This window comes from Tetrao urogallus (assembly GCF_951394365.1).
Source record: "Tetrao urogallus genome assembly, chromosome: 8".
In the NCBI taxonomy this organism is placed as follows: domain Eukaryota; kingdom Metazoa; phylum Chordata; class Aves; order Galliformes; family Phasianidae; genus Tetrao; species Tetrao urogallus.
In genome coordinates, this window is record NC_136821.1 from 14,905,576 (window position 1) to 14,924,879 (window position 19,304).

General features: G+C 52.2%; 2 protein-coding genes across 2 annotated transcripts; one reads left to right on the plus strand and one right to left on the minus strand.

Annotated features, from left to right (window-relative positions):
• Positions 1-682: 682 nt before the first annotated feature.
• Positions 683-5,460, minus strand: CNPPD1 (cyclin Pas1/PHO80 domain containing 1; the record flags this gene model as incomplete). Its single annotated transcript, XM_079539117.1, has 8 exons — positions 683-1,315; positions 1,828-1,945; positions 2,160-2,221; positions 2,350-2,478; positions 2,561-2,681; positions 3,238-3,319; positions 5,096-5,198; positions 5,392-5,460. The coding sequence occupies 8 exons, from the start codon at positions 5,458-5,460 to the stop codon at positions 683-685; spliced, it is 1,317 nt and encodes a 438-aa protein (XP_079395243.1).
• Positions 5,461-5,796: 336 nt separating this feature from the next.
• Positions 5,797-18,670, plus strand: RETREG2 (reticulophagy regulator family member 2; the record flags this gene model as incomplete). The annotated part of the gene is made up of 9 exons (XM_079539024.1): positions 5,797-6,036; positions 6,530-6,636; positions 12,076-12,106; positions 12,847-12,982; positions 14,330-14,414; positions 15,212-15,349; positions 15,710-15,804; positions 16,713-16,848; positions 17,934-18,670. The coding sequence occupies exons 1-9, from the start codon at positions 5,825-5,827 to the stop codon at positions 18,668-18,670; spliced, it is 1,677 nt and encodes a 558-aa protein (XP_079395150.1). The 5' UTR covers positions 5,797-5,824.
• Positions 18,671-19,304: the final 634 nt, after the last annotated feature.

A 19,304-nucleotide genomic window follows, 5' to 3' on the forward strand; every position in this document is an offset into this window, starting at 1 on the left:
CGCTGCTCACAACTGCAGGCAGTGGCATTCAAGCTGAAGTTCAAGAATAGCCCACTTCCCAAGTGCCCAACTCAGGCAGGATAAGGAAGATAAATGCTCACCACTTCACCTACAATCCAGTAGGGTATATCCTCTCCCCGGGGCATAGCCACATAAGGGTCCCCTCTTGGTGCGACTGCAGTACTTCCTGAGAAGTGGTCTGGAATAGTTGCTAAGGCCAGCCAGCTCAGGCTGCTCCCTGCCCACTTCTTCTACCTCCTCTCGCAGGCACCCCATCTCCTACAAAAGTACTCTGCACCCTCACTGCCCCAACCCCTGCAATCCCTGCCCCTGCATACTACATGCCACATACCACCTCTGCCCATCATCACCAAAGGCCACTCACCTGCTGCTGGAAGTGGTACAACACTCCCCTTTAGCCTATTATCCCAACCAAACAACATCCCACTTCTACTCTTCAGCTAGCCAAACTTGCCCTATCCTGTCCCAGCAGCCCCAATGCTTTAGAGCACCCAAAGTGAAGAACACCCCTGCCCTCAGTGGGTGGGGGACACAAATGCTGGTTTGGAAGTAATACAAGGTCATAAGCCCTGCGCTGCCCCAGGGATCAGAGGTCCCAGAAGTGCAAGGAAGTGAGTTGTGCCACACTAGGAGGGAGGGGGAAAGGCGCTGTCCTCTGCTCCTAGCTGGGAAAAATAAAGTTCTTGATTCTGCCAAAATCCAAGGCTGTGTGCAAAAAGCACTGCCTCAGCCCCAGGGGGTCTAGCCAGTCCTTGTGGTTGGGGGAGGCATCCCACGTGGACCTGGCAGCAGCTGAGCAGGCATGGCAGTGGAGCGTCGGAGGGGCCAGGAGCACAGAAAGTCCAAAGGGGCCAGGCTGGTTGGAGGCTGTGACAGGAGCAGTTCGGTTCAATCTCTCACAGGCAGTGGGTACTTTCCGAAGGGGAGCTTGCAGGGGGCTCTTGTGCAGGGTTACATCAGGTGCCTTTACATAGGACAGAGCTGTCATCACACTGCCCCACAGGTAGAGCGCAGTCGCCGTGACTCCCCCACGACGTGGCTCCTCAGCAGTCTCGTTCTCCCCTAAGCAATGAGTGCTGCTGGGTGAGGAGACATCAGGCAGTTTAGGCTGGGGCTGCTCAGGAGCCAGGGCTGGCTGAGCACCCAGCTGGCAGCCGCTCTCCACAGGGATTAGAGCAGGACGGATGGCTGTACTGCTGGTGCTCCTCGCGCACACAGCCCGGTGCACCACAGCGATGGAAGTGAAGACAGCTGCAAAGCCGGTCAGGTACACCACACCCAGGAGGCAGGCCAGCTGCAGAGAAGCTGACAGTTAGCTCAGACCACTGGCACACTCCCTGCGGCTGACCACGTCCCACACTCTCCCCAACAAGTCAATCCAAGAGCCATGACGGCAAAGGGCTCCAGCAGCACAGAGCTGGAGGCCAAGGAGCAGGCAGCCACATTCCTGACAGCAAGTAGCAAAACAGTCCGTGCAAAGCAGGGACTGAACACCCTGGCTAAAACCTAACAGTTCCTGTTTAAATGCCCACCTAGCACCCACCTCCCTCCATGCCACCAGCATGCTCTTGTACCCATCCACCTGTGGGATAGTGGTTCAACACAGTGCACAGATTAGCTCAACACTAGGCTGCAGTGTCTCAAGCAGGACAGCTGCAAATCTGCATGGTTTAGCTTCTGAGAGCTTCCCTTTTCAGCAGAGAATAAATCTAGCAGAAGTTTAGAGTGGAAAAGAAAGCCCTACTCTAAACTCATGGCCTGCTGGGCTCTATGTTCTTGCAAGCAGCTGCTCTCCCGTGCCCATACCTTCACTACTTGCTGGTAGAAGTGGCCCAGTGCTTGCTGCCACATGGACTGCTCCATGAGGACACACAGATCCGTGTAGGTGAACCAGCCGCGCCACATGCCCTGCTTCTCTGCCACACTGCAGGAAAAACAAGAAGGGTGGCTGTGGCATGGACCTTTCTCACTTCTACAAAAGACTCCACTCAAAACACCATGGCTGTGGAAGGGAGCTGCAAAGCCTAAGAAGGGCCCATGGGCACCCAAGCTCTTATTTCAATGCAGCAGAGATACCTCCAAGCAGTGGGAGAGACAAGGCTGCAGGAGGGATGAAAAGCCCCCCACCACACACTTACCGTCCTTCCAGCCAGCTCAGCACTTCAAACAGCTCCCGGGGGTCTGTGTAAAGACTCCAGTCCTGCAGTGACAGCAGTGACAGGTCAACACAGTCCAGACCAAACAGACCAACCAACATCTGCACACATCCTTCTCTATTCCCTCATGGGGGCACATGAAGGAAAAAACAGAAATCCAGGCTTCACTTACAATGGCACTCAGGAAGTTCATCTCCAGCGTGTTCATGGTCTGGACATCCACTTTCCCTGCTGCTCCCCATTCGTCATTGAATACCTCTTCCTCCTCACCCTCATCATACAGGTACTTACTTGCAACCATCTAAAAACAGCATGAAGGACAGAACTTCAACCTCCTCCAGACATTCCTCCAAACCAGTAACCCTCTAGCGCACAATGCTCACCATGGAGATCAAGAAGAGGTCTGAAGATGAGATTTGCTGGAGGTATTCAGGGTTCCGGTGCCGGAGTCTCTCAATATAAACTAGTGCCAGCATCATGGAGCAGGGTGAGATACAGGCTTCCCTGTAGGAATGACATAGGAGCTATCCCAAAAGTTATGTGCATGCCATCATAGCACAACTTGACTGCTCTCTCCCCTTGTAGTTAAGTGCTGGGGGCTCAGCAAACAGTTAAGCACTTGGCTGCAACACAACCCAGTCTTACCTGCTCTGTGCCACTGTGCTGAGCTGCAGCACGAGAAAGCACAGGAGATACACGGTGGAGAGCAGAAAGCCCTAGCTCCTATTTCTGGGCACAGCCAGTTCTTCAAAGAACACCTCTGCCTGTAGTAAGCCATGCTACAAAGGCTTCAGCCAAGGTTCAGACCCGGCTGCACAATGAGCATCGCTCAGCTGCTGATCCAAGCCGGTAGAGTCCCATTAACAAGAGTATCTCTGCATCCCACAGAGCAGGACCAACCTGACACCGTGCCTGCTTGGCCTTGCCACTTGCCCCCAGTTCCTTTTTGACACTAACCAGTGACTAATCAGTGCCAGCCCGGGTGACAGAACAGAGTCACAGGTGAGACCAGAGCTCGCAGTTTTGACGTGGGACGTGAAGGACAGGTTTTGTTTCTTACCGAGACACATGAGACACGTACTTCTTCTGCAGTCTGCGGATAGGGCTGGGAGCCACTTTCTGCAGCAGTTCCACAGCAATATCTAGGACAGAAAAATAACAAAAAGGATGAGTCCTATGTGGCACAGTCCATCCCCACCTTTTCACCTACAAGATCACTGAGTCTCAGTGTTTGCTCACAGCCCCTCATTTCACTCAAACTAAGTCAGACTTTTCAGACGTCACAGAATGGCCAGGGTTGGAAGGGACCTCAAGGACCATGAATCTCCAACCCCCCCCCCTGCCACAGGCAGGGCCACCAACCTCCCCATTTAATACTAGACCATGCTGCCCAGGGCCCTATCCAACCTCTAGGGACGGGGCATCCACAACCTCTCTGGGCAAGCTGCTCCAGCACCTCACCACTCTCTCTGTAAAGAGCTTCCCCCTGACATCCAACCTAAATCTTCCCTTTCTCCTTGTCCTGCTGTTATCTGTCCTTTCAAAAAGTTTTAATGTGTTACGTTAACCTAAGCTACATTTGTTCTTCTCGAAATATACCACGCATACTTTTATAAAATGACTCAAGATTTGACTGATCACAGCAAGCACTCAGCAACCTATCCAACAAGCTGATAGGAGGCATGCAAACGAGCACGCAGAAGAGCACCAGACCAAAGCAGGAAGAGCACATGTGTAACCAACGCACAGCAGCAGTGCCAGATCCAGATTAGCACGTCTGCATCACGGGGAGTTACCTGCAGCCAGCTGCACAGAGAGGCTAACACCCAGCCTCACCCACAGGACCCCAGACGGCCCCTTCTGATTGTGCTTTATAAGGTTTTGGGGGCCTGATGTTGACACCAGGCATACCCTGTTCTGTGCTCCCTTCCAAACAATGCCCTACTCCTCGAAAGCGGATCAGTGCCAACCCAGCTTCCTCCACACGTCAGCTCCAGTGCACCCAGGATGATAATGGACAGTGTGTTCATTTCAGTGTACAGGGATGAGCACAGCATGGAAGTAGCACTATGGTGTAACCACAGACACACCCAGCTGCCTCTGGTCAACTGTGTCACAGCTCACTCCGGTCAGGAGAGCATAGTTTAGGTACATCTCATTTTCCTGGCTTCAAAGATACCAATTATCAAAACTGAAGCCCGCAACAGCCAACATGCTCCAACGGGAGCTCGCTGCCAGCTCCCCATGAGCAGCTAGGTCAGAAAGCTTCCAACAAAAATCACAGAAAGTAGGTGAGCAGCTATGAATTTCACACAGCCTCTGTGGGACTTCAGACTGCTCCCCTCAAAACCATCACAAAAGCATAGAACACGAGCACACCTCCCCACCCGCTCCATGCCTCCTGCAAACTACGTGAGCATATAGCTAATAGAGACAACGACACAGCTCTGCTATGAAGGCACACTAACTAACCACTACTAGCCCTTGCCAGCTCCTCTTCCTGTGCCTCAACCCTTTTGCTCCCCCAAGCACTGCTGAACTTATAGGAAAAAAACCACATATACAGAAAGCACTTATCCCCTTGGTGTTCACAACTAAGTTAAGTGAGCATGAGAACTTGTCCAAGACACCTCCTGTAAGGGGAAAGGATACAGCTCTCACTGCAATTTACAAACGACCCAAAGGACTCCGCACAGCAGCAAGGTGCCAAAAACACAACAGCAGGCCAGACAGAGCAATAAAACGCAGAGCAGAGATGCGAGGCCATGGCAGCCTGCCCGCAGCACAGCACACACACAGAAGGCCACGCAGGGAGGGATTTGGCGCTGGGGGAAGCAGCTGCCGTGCTGCTACCGGCCCTTGGGTCGCTTCCAAACGCCCTGACTCAGCAGTCCCGGCTGGGCATGTCGGTCACTCACCTGCCACGGGGCTGGAGAGGTTATCCAGGGTGCACTCCTTGTCCCAGCCATAGTAGAGCCGCTTCCGCACCCGCTCGCTCAGCTGCTGGTGCCGGGGTAGGAACTGCGAGCAGAGAGGAAGGAGTTCAGAAAAGCCCTGACAGTGGCAATGCCGGGCCCGCAGGCGGTGGGCCGCGTCCCGGCCAGCTTACGGGCGCCAGGAGGGCAGTCGAGGGAGCTCCCGAGGGCCGGGAGGGAACGGGAAACACCCCGGGAGAGGAGGGGATCGGAGCCGGGGCGCCCCGGCAGGGCCTCACCGTGAACTCCTGGAAGCCGCCGAGGGAGAAGGCGCCCTCCTCATCCAGCAGGAACCCGTTCAGGTCCATGCCGAGCGGCCGCCCCAAAAGCAGAGAGGAGGGGCCGGCGAAGCGACTGGCCAAGCGGCCTCGAAGCACCGCGAGGCCGAGTCTCGGCGGAGACCGCGAAAGGAAGAGCCGCGCCCCGCTCCGCCCGCCGCCTTCTTCCGCTTCCGGCACAGCGGCCGCGCGTGCGCGCGGCGGGTCACCGCCTCCGAGCTCACCGCGCACGCGCGGCCGCCCCATCGCCGCCGAGGGGCGGGCCGCGCACGCGCACGGCGCCAGCGGCCGCCGGTCCCCGTCAGGCGGTGCCGCCCGGCCCGGCCCGCTGCAGCGCCGCTAACGCTACCGGCGGCGACGACGGCGCCCCCTCCCGCCCCGCCCGCGCGCAGCCATGGCCGCGACCGCCCGCGCCGAGGAGGCGGCGGCGGCGGCCGAAGAGGAGGAGGAGGAAGCGGCGGCCGCGGCGGCGGAGCGGTTGGCGTTGGCGCTGCGGCAGCGGCTGCGGGGCTGGGAGGCGGCGCTGGCGGCGGCGCAGCGGCTGCTGGTGTGGGAGAGGCCGCTGCACAGCCTGGTGACCGCCGCCGCGCTCGGCGGGGCGCTCTGGTGAGCGAGGGGGCGTCGGCGGGGGGAGGGCGGGGAGCGACGCGCGGAGCTGCCGTCCCGTGACGGGGGATGAAGGCCGTGGGATGTGGCGCGGTCGGCGCGCGGCGCGGCGGAGAGCGGCTCTCCGTAGCGGAGACGGAGCGGGGAGCGCGTTTCCCCGACGCCGTTTTACGGTGCGATCCCTCCGAGCCGCGGGGAAGCGCGGCTGGTATTTCAGTTCTCCACCTGAGGGATGTCAGGGATTCGCGCTGGCGCACGGAGCGCCGGCCCCGTTTTACAACCGGAGGAGGAGCTCGGGCGGTGGCAGGCGGCTGTCCGCCCGCGGGCGCCGGCGCCATTTGACAGCGTGCCCGGGGCGGGCGCCCGCAGCGCGCCGCGTTCTACTGTAGCGGTCGGATGTGTCTGCGCTGCCCTGTGCTGAGTCGCCTCTGCTCACCGGGGCGGTAGCTCAGCGCCTCGGCCCCCGGCTAACGATTTCTCGTTTGATTTCTAGGTTGTTTTCCTCCACTTCCCTGAGACCCCTCTTTCTCCTCAGCATGTCTCTCCTTGGCATCCTCTTGCTGGAGAGATGGAAGCCCAGGTTCCTGTTTGACTTCCCAGGTACGTGATTGGGTGGTGCTGGAGCTAGTGGCACAGTTCCAGTGGCCACAGCTCTGGCTTTGCCAGAGGTTGTGTCAGCCCTGTTCCAACTGTAACTGCAGGCTTTGGCACTGCTGCCTCCTGCCTGCTTGTGTCCAGGTACTAGGAGGTACCCCGAGCAGGCCTTTGCAGCATCCTTGAGGACTGACACAGTTGCTTCCAGCGCTGAGGGATGCTGTGAGGAGTTCACGGGGAGAGTGACTAAGGGTATCCAAGCCAGGTCAGCAGGGAAGCTGGGGAGAGGGATGATGCAGTGTTTGTGCTGCATCATTTCTTTCCTTCGGGTCTTACTGAGAAGAATCATTTCAGATCTAAAAGAAATGGAAGTTTGAATTGAATTGGTTTCAGTTAAACATAGCATAGGCTTACACCCTAGAAGAGGCAGAGCAGACAAAAGCCACCTCTCTGTGCAGCAGGTAGAGGGTGGGAAGCTGTGGCTTCCCTGTGCCTGACAGTTCACGTATTGTGTTCAGAGCAGCAGCTGGGCTGCAGCTAATCAGCAAGCCCCATCACTTGGCTGAGCTATCCCATTTATTGAAGGGTCTTTGCCAACATCAGACAGAAAAGCAACAAGGAGAAAAATCTCATAACCATGACAGGATGGAAGGCTGCTGTCTGCTTTGAGAGGCTCCTTCACCAAAATTTATTTTTAGATGACTGCACCCAGACCTGTCTTCTGTGTTCACTGCTACTGTTCAAAGGCATCTTGGGGCCCTCCTGCTCTAAGGAAGGTTTCTGAATGAAAGCCCCTCTATATATGTGTTTGTAAGGTGCCCTTTATTTGACCTGTAAGGGTGCTGGCTTAAAGGGTGCTTTCACAGAAGTCCTGATAAGATTAGATGTTTCAGCTGTAGTCTCAAAACTGTTTGCTTTGTGTGGTTCAGGTAGCTAGGCAGCCAAACTGGACTGGCCAATTTAATTTCCTGCTTATTTGCATTGGTTTTTTTAGGGAATAGTTTAAAACCAACCCAAAACATCTCACTTGAAACACGTCCAGAAGCACCAAGGCTTGGTGTCCAATGCAGAATGGTGTTATTGAGGCAGGTGAGGGGGGCAGGGAAGGTGAAATCTCTTTAGAAAGTACAGGCTTGTAAAAGTTGTGCTGTTGCAGAGGAAGTGGGAAATCCATACTGAAATCAATTTGAGTGATACAGAACAGCAAGGCATGGGAAAGAAAAACCACTCACAGCCCAGGAGTTTAGCTAATCCTCTGTCACCCATTCTGTATAGAGTCAGCTCTCGTCCCACTGAGCTCCTCCTCAGTGCTGTTCCTCCTTGCATTCCACTCCCCTCTGGCTCTCCAATGCTTCTCAGCTGCTGAAAACCAGGAACAGTGCCACCTTTCTGGTATTCCTGGTTAGGTCACAGCTCTGATTTTGACACAGTCCACTGGACCACATTTCCTCAGCCTCTACAAAGAAGATGTTCCTTAGGGGCCTCCTGTTGACTTCACACTGCTGAATACTTACGGATTCTTGTGTGGCTCTCACTTCCTGCTGGAGCAGAGCTATAGCTTTGTGGCTTTCCTCCTCAGTGCTGTAAGCCTTTCTAGGAGCTTTTGGAAGTAGGTCAGTACCACCCCTTTACGAATCAGCAAGTATATGCACGAACCTCAGCTTCTGGCAGTTCTCCCTGTCTGAGGTGACTGCTTATAGCGTCATTTCTGAAGGAATGCTTAAAGCCTCAGCATGTATTTTGCAGTTACTCACACACTGTGATCAGGGACACACTAATAGCACAGAGATGCACAACCTTTGTAGGTCCTGTAATGCTGTAACGTGATGAAATGAACAGCAATAATAGCAGAGTAGCACAATCCTAGGCTGCAGTGAATGAGAACAAGCCCCAGTGCAGCAGCCATGAACGCAGAAACAGAGGAAGAAAAACTGCTTACCTCTAGAAGTCCTCCAGTAGGCAGGGATCTCCAATAAGATCCCCTCACCTCCCTCCTGCCAACCACAGAGTTGTAGGGGTTGGAAGGGACCTCCAGAGATCATCGAGTCCAACCCCCCTGCCAAAGCAGGTTCCCTACACCAGGTCACACAGGTAGGCATCCAGGCAGGTCTTGAACATCTCCAGAGAAGGAGACTCCACCACCTCCCTGGGCAGCCTGTTCCAGTGCTCCGTCACCCTCACTGTAAAGAAGTTCTTGCACACATTTGTGCAGAACTTCCTATGCTGCAGTTTCTGGCCGTTTCCCCTTGTCCTGCCTCCACACACTGCTGAAAAGTTTGGCCTCGCCATTCTGCCCCCCCCACAGTTTAGATACTTATAGACCTGGATCAGGTCCCCTCTCAGTCTTCTTTTCTCAAGGCTGAACAGACCCAGTTCGCTCAGCCTTTCCTCATAGGAGAGATGCTCCAGGCCCTTCACCATCTTCGTGGCCCTCCGCTGGACTCTTTCCAAGAGATCCTTGTCTTTTTTGTACTGTGGAGCCCAGAACTGGACACAGTACTCCAGATGAGGCCTTACCAGGGCAGAGTAGAGGAAGAGGATCACTTCTCTTGACCTGCTAGCCACATTCTTTTTAATGCACCCCAGAATGCCATTGGCCCTCTTGGCCACGAGGGCACACAGCTGGCTCATAGCCAACTTGTCCTCCACCAGGACACCCAGATCCTTCTCCACAGAGCTCCTCTCCAGCAGCTCATCCCCAGCCTTAAATTCTCTTTAAATGAGGTCTGGGAAGGGGTGGATCCTGGCTCCACCCATTCTGGTCCCTCAGTGCATTGCATGCACCTGGCTCCCTTGATTGGCCCTGCCTTCCCACCAGGTGCTCAATCACTGGTTCAGGCCCTGTCAGATGGGACAACATATTTTTATCATGAGTGCGGGGATTTTCTTCGTATGTAACTGCCACTGTATGGATTCCATTTAAATGTTGTGTATGGACTTGGGAAGCACCTCAAGAACCTGCTTTGGCAGGAGGGTTGGTCTCGATGATCTCTAGAGGTCCCTTCCAACCCCTACAATTCTGTGATTCAATTTTCTCCTGAAATAGCTGTTGAGTAGCAATGTGTTTTAGTGGCATTGTTGTTTAGCAGTGTGTTTTGGTCACAGTTTAGTGTAGAATTCCTCTAGCAATAGCTGTATTAGAGTCATAGAATTACAGAATTGCTCAGGTTGGAAAAGACCTTCAAGATCATCAAGTCCAACCACAGCCTAACCATACTACCTTAACTCTAACAACCCACTGCAACATCATGTCCCTGAGCATCACATCCAAATGGATTTTAAATACATTCTGGGATGGTTGCAATTGAATGCTGGTATTCCTTAAAAAGGGCCCATGCTTTCCAGCTGAAGTTTATACACAGATGAACAATGCCTCTTGGGGAAGTGTTGAAAACCTGTAAGAGCCAAGGAATCCATCAGCGATAATTTGTCAGTACCAGCGTATAACCTAAACTGTTGCATGGCTGCCTGCTCTGTCAGAAGAGTCTGCTGTATGTCAAGCAGTTTGCATTAATCCACCGTCAGGTGCGTAATGCTGGCAGCAAGATTATTGATGATGTGAGGCCAGCTGGGTGTTCTTGCTGGCTTAATTGTACTGGGGCTAGGCAGTATTGCAGCACAGGTTAGAGTTAAGCCTCACCTAAGGCAGCATGTGCTGTCAGCAATGCTCTCTGGATTTAGTGCGGTTGCAGTGTTCCTGCAGCTGGTGTAAGGCTCTGGTGCATTGGGATGGACAGCTGGCAGACTGCATTACCATAGGAAGCAAGCTACTGTTGACAGCCCTTGTTTTGCCAGAGAGCTTAAGTCACGTGGACACACTGCAGCCTGCTGAAGTGTTCTGCAGCTCCCAAAAGTCTCTGAAGCCTTCAGAAGCAGCTGAGGAGAACTGTTTCACTCCCTCTGCTGGCGTGTTCTTGATGGCTCGGACATGGACAGCCGATCTGCGAGGACAGGAGCTCCCGTGCCACCCTGCTCACTGTGTCGCTGGTGCATCTGTCCAATGGAGTGTGGCAGTTGTCCCAGTGCCTCATTTGGTAGCTGGCACAGCCAGCAATCACAGAGGGGCTGATGCCAAATACATTTTTTTTGGTGCTTCATTGCAGATAAAAGATGATGCTTTGAGAGACAGCCGGATTTCCGCAAGCTGTGGTTAAGCAGCTTTAGATGTCTGCACACAATAACAAAATACAACAGCAGCAGTTGTGAAAGAGAAGCAGCTGCTCCCCAGGGGTACAACTGCGTCCATAACACTCCTTTCTCACGTTGAGGCGGTCAGCCTGAGTTCCTGCTGCCCCAGCAGCCACACCAATCGGTTGTGGGCAGCCCAGGCCGAGAGCAGTTGACTCCTCTCGTCAGGCCCTATTACTGGAAATCTGGGTCACGCTCTCAAAGAACTGCCTCCTCCCCTCTGCGGATGGCCTCCCGCTCCACTGCACTGCTGTGGTGCCTGCGGTGGTAGGAGGAGTCTGACATACTTGGCCCAGCGTTCCCTGCCTTGGGAGAACGGTGACGAGGCTGCTTTCCATGGGGAAGTCACTGCCACTCTTGGGCCTTGCATCTGGCTGATGACGCCGGGGAGGCTTCAAAACCCTTTTTGTTCATTTAAGTGCATTTCTAGCAAGTGACTTGACCTCTGAACATAAACTGTTCTGTTATTTTAGTCCTGCTTTTGGGGTGACATGTGGTGTGCGAGACAGCGTCTCACCAATCTTCAGAACCTTTTGGACAGCCTGAACAAAGTTCGTTGTTGGCTGGAGCATTGACCTGTGTGACCTCTGCCACTGAAGCACAGCTCCTGCCTTCAACACTGTGTGGAGTCCCTGTTTGATTGTCACTGGGTTGGGTGCAGAGTGGAATGGCAGAAGCTTTGCCTTGTTTTTATCCAGGCTTAGCAGTAGTTATATATGTGCCTTGCTGGCACAAAGGGCTGTCAGGAGGCATGAAAGAGCCCTAAAATTAGATAATTATGCATGAGACTGCTATTTATTACTTAATTCCATGGGAAAGGGCAGAGACAGCAGTAAGATCTCTGGCATTTGTACACAGCATCCTGCCAGGAGCTGTGGTCTGGTCTCAGGGAGATGCAGCTCAGACCTGCTAGTGCTGTGTTGAGTTCCAAGAGAGCAGCTGAAGCTTTGCCTAGCTCAGGGACTGTGTTGGCAGTCCTGGGTGAGTGACAAGGGCTGGGCAGCTGTGATTGTCTTTGGGCTGCTTCCACGACCCGTGGGGATGGTGCTGTCCAGGCACATGGGACTTCAGCCTTCACTGGAGCTTGCACAATACAGACTCCAAGCCAGTGATTCCTGCTTGCTTGAGAGCACAGATAAGTCCCCGGGGTGCATCCCTAGCTGAAGATGATATGTTTCCAGCTGTGCTCTATTTCAGTGGCAAAAATGTCAAGTTTTATTTTTCACTTGGCTGATTGTTCTGTTCTCTATTCTACAGCTCAGCCATCAGAGGAGCCAGGAGGGGACAGGTAAGCTCAGTAACATGCTCCTTGGTGCAAGAGGAGAGTGGGGATGCCTTCATTTAATGTGCTGATTTTACCTCCCATCTTTGTTGTTGTCAGTAGACTGCATGGTTCCTGCTGTGAAACCTCAGTAGCAGTTTCTCATGCACTGGCAGCTGTTTATCAGCTTGGGAGCCACAGTTTGAGACTGGGGAAAGTTAATGTTCTTGGAGCAGCAATAACGCTCGGGTGCTTCTGATGTTAGGAACTTTCAGGTTTCTTCCCTGGACACGTCCTGGACTACTTTAAGAATAAGAGAGCAAGAAATCCCTGAGACTGACTTTTGCAGGCCATACGTGCTGCCTGTGGCAGTGTGGCTGGCATTCCATGCTCCGCTGTGGTTACAGGTCTGAGCACTGCGCTCTGCTGACCTGGGACTTGTTGCCAGAGAGGGCCACCTAACTGGTTCCACCTCCAGCACTTCTGTCTGCGTGGCTTTGGGCAAACTGCTTTGCATCTCGGGCCTGTGGCATGGGAATGCTGTGACATGTGTTTGCTGCTGCTCTGCTTGGCTCAGCTGTCTCTTGGCTCTCTTCCTGCTTAAAAGAAAAAAATGTCTACAAATCAAGTGTCTTCCGGAGTTTGGTTGCAGATGCAGTCAGAATTGTCAAGCCTTTGGTAGGGACCTACATGTTCCCGTGCAGCTGTACCCCAAAACCAAGCAGATCGTGTTCAAAGGTTGTCTTCTCACTCTTGTCTGTCTCTAGTGAGGGGGTGACTTCAGGGGCACAGCCTCACCTGCTCAGTGTCCCTGAGCTGTGCCACTGTCTGGCAGAGAGCTGGGTCACCTTCAGGCTGTACCTGCAGGAACTGCTACAGTACAAGAGGCAAAATCCTGCCAAGGTAAGCTGGAGATACCTACTCTTCCCTGCAGGGGCTTTTCTTTCCATTGCTAATGGCCTTAGGAGATGAAGGAATGTCAAATCATTGTTTTTACAATTGCTGTTCCTGCTTAACGCTTGCTGTTTCTTCCTTTCAGACTCTGCCCCAGGAAGCTTAATTCATTAGTGATTGGCTTCTAGAGTTTGTAAACAGGTCCTGAACTTACTGTCCTCTGTGAATAGCTAGCTGTACTTAGTTTTATTGCTTGTTGTGCAAAGGAAGCTCTTAGATTGGTAGTGGGAGTGAAAAAGGGAGCCTACGGGCTCTGCCCCGTTCATAGGCTCTGTTCAGCCCTTCAGGGTGATTCTATCTATCTTGCAGTTTGTAGCAAGCAAAGTCTAAATGCAGCAGTGTTCCTGAGTGTATGTCAAAAGCCATGTTCTAATGGCTATGACATTGTTTAGGAAAGGTTTGTAGGCAGGAGTTACCTCAGCACCACAAAGATAGGACAGACTGGCTGCTAAGGTCACATCAGGCTTGCTGGGTCCAGCATGCCAAAAGGAGTGGGTTTTTGTCACTGCTGATTACTCTTCTGTTAAAACACTGTCCCAGCAGTAGGCTGTAGGGACTAGAACCACTGGAAACAAAACCCTTAGAGGACTCTAGCTTTTGTAGAACCCCTATGTTACAAATAAATCTCTTCATTGCTGGATGTAGTCAGTTTCTTAACCCACCCCCTGGTTTACAGGGTGCTTGTTCTCACCTTTCCTCATCCCCAGGAGAATTCAGGACAAACCATCAGGGCTACACCATTGTCCTTTCACTTTCTCCAGAGGAGGAATCACCTGGCCTAGTGGGAGCATGGGTTCTACTGCTGTTGCCAGTTGGCTTATTGCAGAGCAGTGGCACATCATCTAGTGACTCAAACAGCTTTCAGCCTCTGACAGGACAGTATGAGGTTTTCTTAAAATGCTGAACTTTTCAGAGATGTACTCTAAAATGGCAGTGTGCAGTATCCCATCCTTAAGGAACATCATTTTGTTCCAAAAAAAACATCCACTGAAGTTTTGATTCATTTTTGTGAATGGGGTCTTCAGTTACCTTGGTCTTCCTGTGCTTGAACCTCTAATGCTTTACAGCTTAACCCAACCAACCTGTCTGAGTTGTGACCATCAGCATCTCAATGTCCTCAGTGCAAAGCTGAGCTAGAAAATAAACACACTGCTTTTGGAGAGGGCAGGAGGGGAGGGTTTGTGTACTGAACTTTGTAGGAATATCCCTCTCTTTGTTCTAACTGGGTTGCCTGCACTGGTTGCATAAATATATCTCTGCCTCTTGTCACTTCTGTTTGTTCCTCTCTTCCTTCAGTTCTGCATGAGTGTCTGTTCAGGCTGCCTGATTCTGGCTGTAGTTGGACACTATGTTCCAGGCATAATGATCTCCTACATCATTTGTGAGTATAAGCAGCTCTCGTGACGTACACTGAAGCACAGCCTAGCTGTGCTGTTGATAGACTGGTAGAAGCATGTGTGGTTTTGGTGATTTGTTGTTGTTTGTTTTTGTGTTTTTTTTTGTTTTTGTTTTTGTTTTTTGCAGGGTTATCTGCTAGGTAATCAATCAATACAAGCAGTGCACTCTGGGAATTCTTGCTTTAAGTGTGTGTATGCAGTGCAACTGCAGAGTCAGGAGAGGGAGCCATCACTAAAACATTGCTTTCCTCTTTTATCCTTGCAGCTGTGCTGGTGAGGTCTCAGAGAAGCAGAGAGCTGCAGTTTCTCAGTTCCTACAATCTATTTGAGAGAGTTATTAAAGAAAGCACGTGTTTAGCAAATAAGGCTTTCTAACTGCATCCTGAGTCCCTGCTGGTTCCAGAGGTAGTTCAGGTGCTTTGCTGCTGGCATGTCTCTGTGCTGCTACCTTTCTAAAAGTTTCAGTTATTTTTGGTTTATGTTGTTATTTGAATGCCCCATTTTAGGGCTTTTGTTGCATGCTGAGGCTGGGACACAGTAGCTGAAACAGGGAGCTTCTGTTTCATTTTAACATAAACCTGTATTGAAACATGAACGTGGACAGACATTGGTTAGAAAAACCTGACTAATTTAGCAGCTTTGGAACGAGTAAGAATAACCAAGGGTTAGGACTTTAAGCTGTCAAATGGAAAGCACATTCAGTTCAGCTGCACTTCCCTTAACACAGAACGATGGTGCCTGTTCTTCCTCTTACACTCCTTTCACCCTGTGTTCATTGCAGTGCTCAGCATTCTTCTCTGGCCTCTGGTGGTCTACCATGAGCTGATCCAGAGGATGTACACACGATTGGAGCCTGTTCTGATGAAACTGGACTACAGTATGAAGGCAGAGACATTGCACCACAAGCACGAGAAGAAGAGTAAGCACTCACCTTCTTCCTGACTCCAGGGTGAAGCACAAGGGAAGAGTATGTGAAAACAGTATGCTGCTGTGACGGAGCAGGGAGAAAGACTGAAACTTGAGGGTTTGGGAGAGAAAAACTGGGCTTGTCCTCAATATAGCAAACAAAAGCAGCAGGTTGTAGTTGTCTCTGGAAACTCATCCATTCTGGTAAACCTATGTGGTTTTACAGGATAAAAGGGTTGGATGAGTGATGCATAAAAGAGAAGTTCATTCAGTCTCAAGTAGACATGGATGGATTGGATGATCTTTTAGGTCTTTTCCAACCTTGGTGATTCTATGATTCTGTGATTCTAAACCCATCTTTTTTTACTCATAGAGCGACAAGTGAAGAGTGAGCCTGCAGCAGGTGATGAGCCAACAGCAGAGACGGAGAGTGAGAGTGAGGCAGAACTGTCAGGCTTCTCCCCAGTGGTAAGAGCACAGCAAACCTATACAGGAGCCAGTCCTTCCTTTCAGTGGCATCTTGAGAACCACAGGTGGTATGAGTACAGCCACACTGTAAACAGTACACCAGCAAGTCACCACAGAATCCCAGGGAGGAAGCATACCTGTTTGATGAATATCTGTTTGAAGACTGCTTAATAACCAGTCTGGTTATTAAGAATTCAGAGTTGGTGAGGCAGAATGGTAGGAGTCAAGCCCCAGCCACCGGCTGACCTGCAGAATTGCTTTGATGCTTGTGCTGTGTGCTCAGAGGACACAAAAGTGTCCTTAGCTTTGCTGGTACAACGTGCAGGAGGCTCCCATTCTGCTCACAGCTAGGAAAGGAAGATGAGTAGTACTAGTTCCCTTACCTTGACCTCCTGCCTTCAGACAGGGTGAGACTTCTGTGCATGCACCACAGAGATGGTGCAAGTGTTTGCCTTTAAAGGAGCCCTGAGCACGGAGCTAGGCTCATGGGGTGAAGTAGGAAGCTTTAACTTCCAAAGCAATGCAGATGCTTGAGCTACTGTTACATGTAGAAGGCTTCTTTGTACCTAGCGCGAAAGCAAGAGGGAAGGGGTGTTTTGTTCCTTGATGTTCCCAAAAGAAGGATTGAAGTCTTGTGAGACTCCTGCAGGCTGATCTCACCTTGTACTGGCTCTTTCAGGTCCTTCACTGAGAGCAGGCAAAGTTCCAGCAGTCAGGAAAGCCAGTGAGTTGTGACTGTCCTTCACTGGCAGTGCAGTAAGCACTTTGTCACATCCCTTCTGCTTCATAATGTCTCTGCACACTCTCTCCAGAGAAGGACTTCTGCCTGGACACTCTGGCTTGTGTGGAGATGCTTCACTGGTAGTCAGACATACAGGAACTTGTTGCTCTGCTTTCATCCTGTTCAGGTGGATGTGAAGAAAACTGCCCTGGCACTGTCGATCACAGATTCTGAGCTCTCTGATGAAGAGGCTTCCATCCTGGAGAGCGGGGGCTTTTCTGTCTCAAGGGCTACCACCCCACAGCTGACAGATGTTTCTGAAGGTACATAATGCAACATTTTGCTGCCTCCCTTACCTGGGATGTTTTGACCCAGAGTAACTGCTCTTCTAAGTGGGACGACACAGAGAGAACTCAACTATTTGCAGGGGGAAGAACATTAAAAGAGGGAAGCAGTAGTGGCAACACAGTATGCCCTGGCTTTATGGGTGGTACAGAGTTGGTCAGGACTGGAGATAGGCTTCTGATATAACTGTCCTATAAGCCAGTGCTTCCTCATCACTCCAGAAAGGAAGGAAGGCCATCCACAAAATCCCTGCAAAATGGCAGAGGATACGAGAGTAGAGAAGACCCACAAAAATAACAGCATAGTATGGTCATACACCAGTGCACGATGCTGGTTTGAACAGGTCAGACAGCTCACCCTGCCAGACTCATGTAATGCTATAATGCGATGGAAAGTACAGCAATAACACTGTGGTGGCACAATCCTAGGCTATAACAAATGAGAACAAGCCCCAGCACAGCAGCCATGGGCACAGAAATAAAGAAAGTCTACTTACCTTTCAAAGGCCTCAGGTCAACAGAGACCTCCAGCAAGAGATACCCTCACCTCCACTGCCCACCCTTAAATGAGGTCTGGGAAGAGGTGGATCCTGGCTCCTCCCCTTCCAGTCACTCAATGCATTGCATGCACCTGAGCTGCCCTGGGTTGGTCCTGCCTTCCCACCAGGGGAATCACTGTTCCAAGCCGTGACTTAGCATTTCCACTTCAACTGACAAGCTCAGTCAGTTGTGTGGAGTGTAAAGATAATTGCTCCGATGTGGTCGCTTGAGTATTTGGGGAGGAACAGGCAGAGAGGGAGTGCTGCGAGCAGTGAGAACAAAGGAGGGTTGGTTTTCTCAGAGCACAGAGTGTATAAGGCAGAATAGGAAAGAGAACACTAGGTGAGTAGTGCCACTGGGAGAAGGGAATAACTACAAATGCCTGTGCTCCCAAAACTGGGAGAAGACCTAGAAGAGATCAATGGTGTGTCAGCTGGGAGAAACTGGATGGGAAATGTCAGCACTCTGGGCCGAGGCGAGGTAACCCGTGCCTTAATGTTGATGTTAATGCTGGTGCCTTCCAGACCTGGATCAGCAGAGCCTGCACAGTGAGCCGGAGGAGTCATTTTCCAAAGACCTGGCAGAGTTTCCCTCCGTGGAAGAATATCATTCCAGAGATCTGGGACCACAGAGTGATGAAGATGCATTTGGTGTGCCTCTGGGTCCTGAGCTAGCCCATGCTGCCCGTGAGCTGGACTCAGCAGAGAAGGAGGCTGCGGACTCTGACCTCTCCATCCTTCGCTTAGCGTCTCCTCTCCATTTTGTAAATACGCACTTCAACGGGAGTGGGCAGGTGGCAGGAGGCAGCATGGAGCCAGAGGCTGTCCCTGCACCGGGCATGGGCATCTGCATCGACACGCTGAGCGAAGAGATCGTCACCACTGCCATTACCACAGCGGTGCAGAACACCCTCTCCGCCCTTCTGCGGTCCTCAGAGGCCAGCGAGGGACCCTCCCTCTCTGAGTTCCTCCCCACCGAGCCCGAAGAGAAACTGAGCTTCCAAGCACAGCTGTCAGGGAGCGAAGTGGTGGAGGCAGAGGCAGCAGCTTCACCAGAGGACGAGGAGGAAGCCGATGACTTTGAGCTACTGGATCAGAGGGAGCTGGAGCAAATGGATGTAGAGCTGGGCCTTGGGGAAGAGCAGGAAGGGCAAGAGTCTCCTGCCACTCCGGCTCCGCCTTCCCCCTCTCCCGCACTTGCTGAGCTGCCAAAGCAAGGAGTTGAGGAGGAGGCAGCGATGACAGCAGCATCTATGTCTTAGGTCTTCTTCGTGCACCCCTTCGATCTCCGTCGTCACTGGAAAGAAGGAAAGAACTCACGTGGAGAACGCGCAGCGGGTTTTAGATGTCTGTTGACTGGGATGGAAACGCGTCAGTGTTAATGTGCTGTGTTTGGAATAACAAATCCTTTCCATCCTTCTAGAGCCCGGCCTCTGCTGGCTGAGCGGGGGACGGCCCTGCCCCGCCGCTGGGGAGGAGCCGGCTCCTGGAAGCCTTACGCCACAATGGAGCACCAACCCCTGCAAACGCTTCCTAGTAATGGTGCGGTATTTTGGTCTGTCTTCTGTTTGTCTTTCGTTTTGCACGCCGAGTACCGAGCTAGCTGTAGCTGCTGCTAATACCCAAATCCCCAGTAGGACATATGCAATCTTATTTTATTGGGTTTTTAAATGGCTAAAAGTGTAAATAATTTTAACTTTCATCGGTCTCGTTTGGGGGCGGGGTGGGGAGGGGAGCGCAGTCAGACACAGCTCTGGGGCAGAGGGTAGGCTGGGGGTCTTGAGGGGGAGGGAGGGATTGAGGGGACACGAGCAGATGGGTCCTGAGCAACAAAGAGCCCCTTTCTGCAACCCGTCGGCATCTTTCACGTGGCTGCTGGAACACGGTATTGGGCGA